General features: G+C 30.5%; 1 protein-coding gene across 4 annotated transcripts in view; it reads right to left on the bottom strand.

Annotated features, from left to right (window-relative positions):
* Nucleotides 1–1645: 1645 nt before the first annotated feature.
* Nucleotides 1646–9008, bottom strand: part of LOC107441643 (tripartite motif-containing protein 2) — a 56123-nt gene continuing 48760 nt past the window's right edge. For all 4 annotated transcript variants that reach the window (XM_071187299.2, XM_071187297.2, XM_071187296.2 and 1 more), the window contains 2 exons: nucleotides 8177–8317; nucleotides 1646–1866 (listed from right to left, as the gene is read on the bottom strand). In XM_071187299.2, the coding sequence (XP_071043400.2) occupies nucleotides 1714–1866; nucleotides 8177–8317 (294 nt within the window). In that variant the 3' untranslated portion in view covers nucleotides 1646–1713. The remainder of the gene's footprint in view (nucleotides 1867–8176; nucleotides 8318–9008) is intronic.

Genomic DNA, 9008 nt, shown 5'->3' with positions numbered 1-9008 from the left:
ATATATATATATATATATATATATATATATATATATATATATATATATATATATATATATAATTTTCAAATGTAAATTGGACTAACATAAAGATGCATGGATTATGGCGAAAAGTTGTGGTTGTAACCAGCCAATTTAGTTTACGATGTTGGAATTTGTTGATTTGTGTTTTGTTAAACGATCAAGCAAAGTTGGTTCAGCTCAAATTTGCTCAACATAGGTTGTTTCAAATTCTAACATGAAGTGATAGTCTATCTAGATGGTACCAGCAAAGAATAAAATGGTTTTTTATGCGACATTAAGCTGGAAACCATCAGCTCATGTTGGTTTTCTAACATAGGGTGATGGTCATTCTTGATAGTGGCAGCGGAAATTAAGCTGGTTTTTGATGGAATGTAAGTTGGAAGCAAACATAATATGTTGGTTCCTGATTAATTTTTGTGTTGGACCATCAAAAAATACCATCAAACTATGTTGGTTCTTGATGGATTTTTTGTTTGAGGATTGAAAAGCACCATCAAACTATGTTGGTTTTGTCTATGTTGGTCCAACATAAATTAGTTCCAATTCCCAACATGAGGTGATGGTCACACTTAATGGTGCCATCAGGAATTAAGATGGTATTTGATGGAATATAAGTTTGAGACCAACAACATATATTGGTTCCTGGTTAATTTTTTTGCTGGGCTATCAAAAACTACCATTAAACCATGTTGGTTCTTGACGGATTTATTTGTTGGACCATCGGAAAATACCATCAAACAATGGTGGTTTTGTTCATATTGTTGGTTCAACATAAATTTGTTTCAATTCCTAATATGAGGTGATGGTCAGTCTTGTTGGTACCATCATAAAATATGATGGTTTTTGATGGAAGTTCATGATGATTACCATCATATTCATGTTAGTCCATCAAAGAAAAACCATGATAAATTTTGTCTTGGGAAACTCGACCCCGGGGCGAAGTTGGTTTTTAGCCGGGAATCTGTTTTACCACAACTATATGGGACCTCCAATTCACAATACCGTCACCACCTGCCTGTGTATGACCTGCTGTACATATGGGGAGCAGCTGCTTTTTGGGAGACCCTGATGTGACCATCGACGGGGTGAAATCGTAATTCATCTGACCAGACAACTGTCTTTCACTTATTCATGATAAAGTGCCGTTATTCCAACGACGCTCGGTCAACAGAGACACACGACGTCTGCTGCAATATCCTACAGTGTCTCCTGAACTATGTGTTTCGAAACATTTGAACTTGAACCAGCATTAAACTGGGCTGTCAGATGAACAACCATCTAGCACCTAATTACTGCATTTTATTATTGGGAGAATTAAGGTTTATCTGACCCCCATGATAAATGAAGTATTTCAAGACACTTATTTCGAAACTATAACACTTCCGTGTGAGGCTATGTGTGATCATTTCGCTAGATTTTTATATTATTGCACGACTTAACCTTTGAAATTTGTTCCTGTTATAAATAAATCAATTTTGGTTAATAACAATGACAAAAACATGGCTGTGTTGGTTAAAAAGAAAAATAGTTTCTATTCATTGATAGTCATTCATTTGAGATATTTAACCACAATATAAAATGAATAACAATAAGGTTGAAATAAATGACAATAACAATGATATGAATTAAAAAAAAATTTTAGAATTTTTTATTTTATTTATTCTAATTCAAATGAAATTCACAATAAAGTTATTGTAAGTATTTATAAATTTTAAAACAATGATTTCCAGAATCAGAGACTACAACATGACCATCTGATGTCATAGCTAAGCCTTGAGGACCATAAAGTGGATCTCCAAAAGTATTTATAAATGAGAGGAATGAGCCATTTATGTCGAACACCTAAGGAAAACATTAATTGTCAAATTTCGTTGAATTACAGCAAAAAGTGTCATTTAACAAAAACATCAGCTATTTTTCAGAAAAACTCGTAAGATCAGATAGAGGAAACATAATGTTTTAACTAATTACTAAAAATATTTGTAAATTAAATATCTATATTACAAGTGAATTCTTAACATTAACATGAAATTAATGCCTTCAAAATATATGATAACCTCATAAAATAGTTGTCACCACTTGATTACAAAATAGTTCTCACCACTTGATTACAGACTCGGCCACCTTGCATAGAAAATAATAATGGTCCCGGCATTCACGAATTTATACAATTTCAGGGACAGTTTGAGTACAATTATAATGATCACTTAAACATTACAGAGATTTAGCATATATCTATGGCTTTCCACTAAGGGATTTGAGCTTCACATCGTTTGAAATTTCTCAACAAGATTTCTCAAAACTTCGTAAAATTTCTCAACAATTCAAAAATTTGCTAATTGGTGCAAAATAATGACAACGATACCGTTAACGTAAAATAACGCTTTGCAAAATCTCTCAAATTTCTAAAGGGTGTCATGCAAAATCTAAATTTGACCTTTAAAATGGTGCCAAGGAGACAGCTGAAAGTTAATAAAAATAGAAATCTGAGTGAGGAACAGTGCTTTTTCATTGTTCTGCAATATTTTGAGCATTATGTACCCTTCCTTGTTGTATATTTTACCAGTTATGCTGATCAGGACTAACCGTTCAAATCAGAGATAGCTCACTTTTTTTCGATTAGTGTGCCAGTTGAATTTCGATTCATTATTTTTAGGTGTCTAAAGTGTACCACTATATTTTTTTATTGAAAAATTGTACTCAACGAATGATAACGTCATGAATAGGAAGCAAAACTTGCTTCGTAACCGCGAGGATAATATTAAATTTAATTTTATGGATTTAAGTATTAAAAAAGAAGAATATGTCTGTATTATTGATTTATACGATAAAAGAAAATATTTTAAATTTAGTATAAACAAACTAATTACATGGAATTCTAATGTTTCTAAAGACGTTTATTTAATGAATATTTAATGAATTAAAGACGTTTACGCAAATGAATAGAATTAAAAGAATTTGCAGTAATGCTTTTTCTATCGAAAAAAAAAAAAAAAAACAAATCGACGAACTGTTCCAAAATTTAAAAAAAAATCAATGGATATCCAACTAATGCAATTAAATTCTAAATAAAATCGTTGAGTTGATTTTATGTTATAAAAAATTTTATAATTAAAATTCAGCCTGATAAATTTTAAATTATCCGGTATAATATTATTACCCTAAGCGCACATCCAGATTCGGGCAAATCCAAGGTTACTAACGAACCAAACGTGCTTCTGTATTTCAGAAAGAACGTGCCATAAGTTGATTTCATCATCCTCCATTTGCGCTTCTATTTTCATATTTTATAATCTGGCAAACTTGTTACGAAAATGTTTTAAATCATTTTTGAAAAATTTCGGTAAGTGTAAGTATATTTGAATTCGCTACTCATTTTATTTATTAAATTTTGAGTTTTATTCTGTGTTTTCTTGATTTTTTTGTTTTCTGTTTTTTGCTTGGTTGTTTTATTTTGCATTTCTGTTTTAGTTTACATATTTTGCATTCTAAGTTCTATTTTCGTTTCAGTTTTTGCTGCTCCTCACACTATTGTACTGATATATTTTGCTTTAGCTATACATATTAATACAATATTGAAAAACACTTTTTTTCCGATATAATCGTTTGAGCTGATGACGAAATTATATCTTTTCCTTAGTTTGCATTCCGTTCTTTTGAAATTTTTTAATACTTAAAAGAAAAAGAAACAAATATTTTTTCTTCGGTTTTTAAAAAATCTTTACATCTTTTTTTACGTATTCTTTCTCTCTCTCTCCCCCTGCATGTATATATATATATATATATATATATATATATATATATATATATATATATATATATATATATATATATATATATATATATATACAGCAAAATAAATAAATACAGAAAAACAATAAGTTTCATTTATTGCGCATAAGCTGAAAGTAAATAGAACTCATGAGTTCAAAATGAAGATAAAACAAAGAAAAATTACAGACATATGAAAAATTTTTTTTTTTTTTAAAAAATCAGGAAAATAAGAGATATAATCTTTTCATCAGCCCACACGATTCTATCTGCAAAAAAAGAGTGCTTTCCAGTATTGTATCAATATAGCCAAAGCAAAATATATCAATACAATATTGTGAGGAGCAATAAAAAAATTTTTACAAAAATTACAACAAATAAAATAGAACACAATAAGTAAAAATAACACGTAAAAACATAAAATAAAATATAAAGAAAAAACAGAATAAAACATAATCTATAAAGCGAGTAGCGAATTCAAATGAACTTACATGAACGGGAAATTTTTCAAGAATGATTTAAAATATTTTCGTAACAAGATTGCCAGATTGCAAAATAGGAAAACAAAAGCGCAAATTGAGCGTAACTAGAAGAGTTTTGTTTTAAAGTGCGTTCTTACTGCATTACTGAAGTGTGTTTGATTTGCTAGTTACCAAGGATGGGCCCAAAAAGAGATCTGCGCAAGGTAATATTATACTGGATAATTTAAAGAAGTTGACTATAAATAGTTTTAGGAAATAAATATTTTTTTAAGAAAAAAATATAAAATAGAAAAGAGAGAGAAACATGAATTGCCTGTTTTGCACATAATTTTAGCCACGGATTTGCCCGAAATGGATTTGCACATGGAAAAATTTGTGACATATTAAATATGTCAGATGATCAGGAAGAGGGAATGATTCTCTAGGTAGACTTGGAATATCCTACGGAAATTCATGATTTGCATAGCGATTTACCTGTCGCTCCGGAACAATTAACAGTTACAACAGATATGCTTTTACCCTATTCTCAGAGAGTAGCGGCAGAATTAAATGAGAATAACCCCTCAAACGTTTCAAAACTAATACCTAATTTATATGATAAGAATAGATATGTACTCCATTACAGAAACTTAAAGTTATATTTAAAATTAGGGTTAAAATTGAAAAAAATACATAAAATTTTACGTTTCAAACAAGAAGCTTGGTTACAAACATTCATAAATTTTGACACAGAGATGAGAAAAAAAGGCAACTAATTCCTTCGATGAAGATTTCTATAAGCTTATGAACAATAGCATGCTCGGGAAGGCTTTAGAAAATTTGCGTCAACGTGAAAATATTGATAATCTCTAATAAATATTGATAATTGATAATATTGATAGAATTAAATTTGAGACAACGGTTTTAACACGTCGGCTGAAAACTGTTGTATCATGAAAACATTTTGTTAATATAAGATTGCTTTTTCGAATCTCGTGTTTAAATATTACATGTATATATTACTTTAGCAGACATTCTGTTTAAATTACACAAAAATAGTGTTGGGACCTCCTCTAATAGATGGCAGCATGAGTATTCCTCTTACAAAATTTTTTTTCTTTCTAATGTGTTTTATAAAATTAGCATCTATTTCACTCACTAGATGGATCCACGAGTATTGAACAAGAACAAAAGTGTGTGTGAAGAAAAATTAGCTTAAAATAGGATAATCAAATTAAAAAATCAGATTAAAATTACTAACCACATCATTTATAATTATTAAAAATGAAATCTCTAATAAAAGGCTTCATTTTAGAAATCAAAGTAAATATCAAGTTTCAACTGCAAAAAAAAAAAAAAAAAAATGATTTATTTAAAATATTAATTTAAATATTGAAAACATAATAAAATATACTAGCTTGCGAAAAAGTCCCGAAAATAAAAATAATTCTTTTACTTTCTGAAGAAAAGATTAAAAAAAAATAATAATCTGATAAAACCTTATCTAAAGAAGGGATCTCACAATCGTAGAAAAACTGCAGTCGTCATAGATTGTTGAGTTGTATTTCTCCTACTGCGGCAATAGCCGAATCTGAAATATTGAGTTGTACCCCTCCTGCTACTACCGAACCCCCATTTTTCCCCTACTGTGGAATGCAAGCTATAGGGCGTCTCGCTCGGAGCTGCACTTAATGTAGCGATTTGTAACAGTTCGTTGTGTCAGTGCAGTGCCAACTACAGCTCGAATTTCTCTTTCTCATGCAAACACAGTGCGGTGTGCCGCAACCACTCGCCGTACACTGTGGTCTTCCCTCTGAGTAGTGCCATGTTACCACCAAGAACCCGATTTTCTTGAAGCAGTACCTCACCTAGACCACTGCTGCCAACGATCAGGCACAATGAGCCGTGATAGCTCAGGGGTTAGAGCGTTAGTTTTCCAATGAGGTGAAGCAGGTTCGAATCCCAGCGATGGCTGATTGATACGAATTCCCCATCCGGCCACAGTGCTGACGTAAAATAACTTCAGTGGTAGACAGTTCATTGGTTAGAGTTCCCTTGCCGTCCAACTAACTAAAGGGATGTTTTCGTGGTTTTCTTCTCCATGTAACGCAAAGATGGGTTATTTTCATTAAACGTCCTACATGAAGGCAAATTTCTCCGATTACTTGAACCAGGAGTTCCCTTGTCTTCTGGATTGGGTTCAAAATTACAAGGCTACTGAGTTGAACATTTATAATCGTAAACCCAAAATTGGGTCGGCTGTTTAACGATGGTATTAAATTAAAAGAAAATCAGGCACAGTGGGAATATTTCACCCTAGTCTTTCTGCAATATCGCGGGAAGAAAATCCACCTTCTCGCAGCCCTATCACGCAACCACGTTCAAAGTCAATGAGTTGTTGATAATGGCTTCTTCGTCTTCGTAAAGGCATTCTCGACTAACAGCAAAATCACTATGTCAAAAATATACATATATCTCACAATAAAAATGAAAAGGATGAAAAGAAAAGAGAAAAACGAAGAAAATTAAAAAGTTTTATTTACTGCGCATAAGCTGCAAGTATATAGAACTCATAAAATACTTAAAAATATAGAGGAAACAGGGAAAATTATATAACAGAGATTAATGAAAAGAGAAGAAAAATTATTAAATTAAATATAATATACAATTTTTAAAAACTATTTAAAAAAATCTTATTTAAAAAAATAAATTGAAGAGCTGGAAACCAAAATAATGAAAAGATATAATCTCGTCATCAGCTCACATGATTATATCCGCTTTATATATCAATAAATATATCAATACCGCAAAATATATCAATATAATAGTGTGAAAAGCACTAAAAAAATTGAAGCGAAAACAGAACACTTTTAGGAAAAATATACGAAATTAAACATATCAAGCAAAAAACAGAAAATAAAATGCCAGAAAAATACAGAACAAAACACAAATCGTTATTTATAAACGAGTAGCGAAAACAAATGAACTTACACGTACCGCAATCCTTCAAGAATAATTTAAATTATTTTCGTATTAAGCCTGTCAGATTATAAAATATGAAAATGGAAGCGGAAATAGAGGTTAGAAGCGTAGATAGAGGGTTCTTACTGCAGTACTGATGCGCGTTTGGTTTACTAGTTACCTTAGATAGGCTCGAAAATGAATGTGCGCAAGGTAATTATATTATACTGGATAATTTAGAGTTTTTTAATTAATAAGTTTGATATTAAAATGCACAATTTTGATGGTCTTAGGGAATTAACATGCATTTACGAAAGAAACATGATTTGCCTCGTTTGCACAGATTTTTTGCCACGAATTCGCCACATGGACTTGCACATGGTAGAAATATAAATTTAGTTAACAAAAAAGTCTTTAGTAAATTTATTATTAATAATAACATTTAATTAACTCGATGATGTACGGATTTCTGTAATCATATTAGTTGCATATCAGTTTTTTTAAAATCAAATTTTGAAAGAGTTTGTCTATTTCTTTGTGGATAAATAAACATTACTATATATTCTTTTAAATCTATTAATTTAATTCTGTTAATACAATATTAGAAAGCACTCCTTTTAGCGGCTATAATCGTATGAGCTGATCACGAGATTATATTTTTTTCATTATTTTGTTTTTCGGCTTTTTAATAATTGTTTTTTTAAATATTTTTTAAAAAATTTTTTTTTAACATTTCATATTATTTTAGGGTTAATAATTTTTCATCTCGTTTATAATTCTTTATTACATTTTTTTCCATGTTTTCTCTCTCTCTCTGTACATACATATATTTCACGATTCTTAGATAATATTAGAATTCTTATTCATCAAAAAGGAAATGTATCAAATTTTTTTTTTAAAAGCAAATGCCATAGGTATGTTTGGTTATCATATAGCAGCATACATATGAAGTTTATTACTTGAATACGACAGTTTCCCCAATCAGCAACAATAATGTTGTCCTGATCATCAATGGTTACTCCCGTAGGTGCATTAAACTGACCATTTCCCTCTCCGTTGGATCCAAAAGAAGTTAGAAAACTACCTTCAGCATCAAAAATCTACAAAAACACAAAAATTTTAATACAGCTTCAGACAAATGAAAAGAAACTATTTATCACAGTGTGTCGTGAGGGTATTGTAGGTGGAAACATAAGGGGAAAAAAAGACATAAAAAACATGCAAAAGTCTTAGGTCAAACTCAGTATTCAAAATGTAGTAAAATAATGTATAATTCCAATTCTAAACATGTTTAGTGTTATTATCAACGAGAAAGCAGCGCTTTAAAACTCAATTAAAATTTTATACAGTATGCGCAAAATAAAAAACTGACCACCCTGAATAACTTTAGATCTAATGATTGGATCTTCATGCTTTAGGATTCAATCTTAAAGGTTCAATGGTGGACCTCAAATATGCCAATTAATTACTGCAGACAATATTTTCAGTTACGATTTCAGACACACAAACGTACATTCTCTGAAGAAACATACCTCTTTTTCCATTGATTCGGATTTCTGTCCCCCAAAATATATGTTGTAGCCTTTACTTGGGAAATATGATCTTAATAGTTTGGAAATTCATCTATTAACAAAAAATTCATCTAATACTTACTTTGATGCACAGTACGCAAAATAAGAAATTTACCACCCTAAATAGCTTTTGATCCCCTAATGTTCAGATTTTCACGTTCTAGGACTCAATCTTAATGGTTCAAAGGAGTGACTCCTAATAGGCTTCATAGTTAGTGCT

This window comes from Parasteatoda tepidariorum, chromosome 11, assembly GCF_982258835.1.
Source record: "Parasteatoda tepidariorum strain Cologne lab strain chromosome 11, Ptep-v5.0, whole genome shotgun sequence".
NCBI classification, from domain to species: domain Eukaryota; kingdom Metazoa; phylum Arthropoda; class Arachnida; order Araneae; family Theridiidae; genus Parasteatoda; species Parasteatoda tepidariorum.
This window is presented reverse-complemented; position numbering and strand designations above follow the sequence as displayed.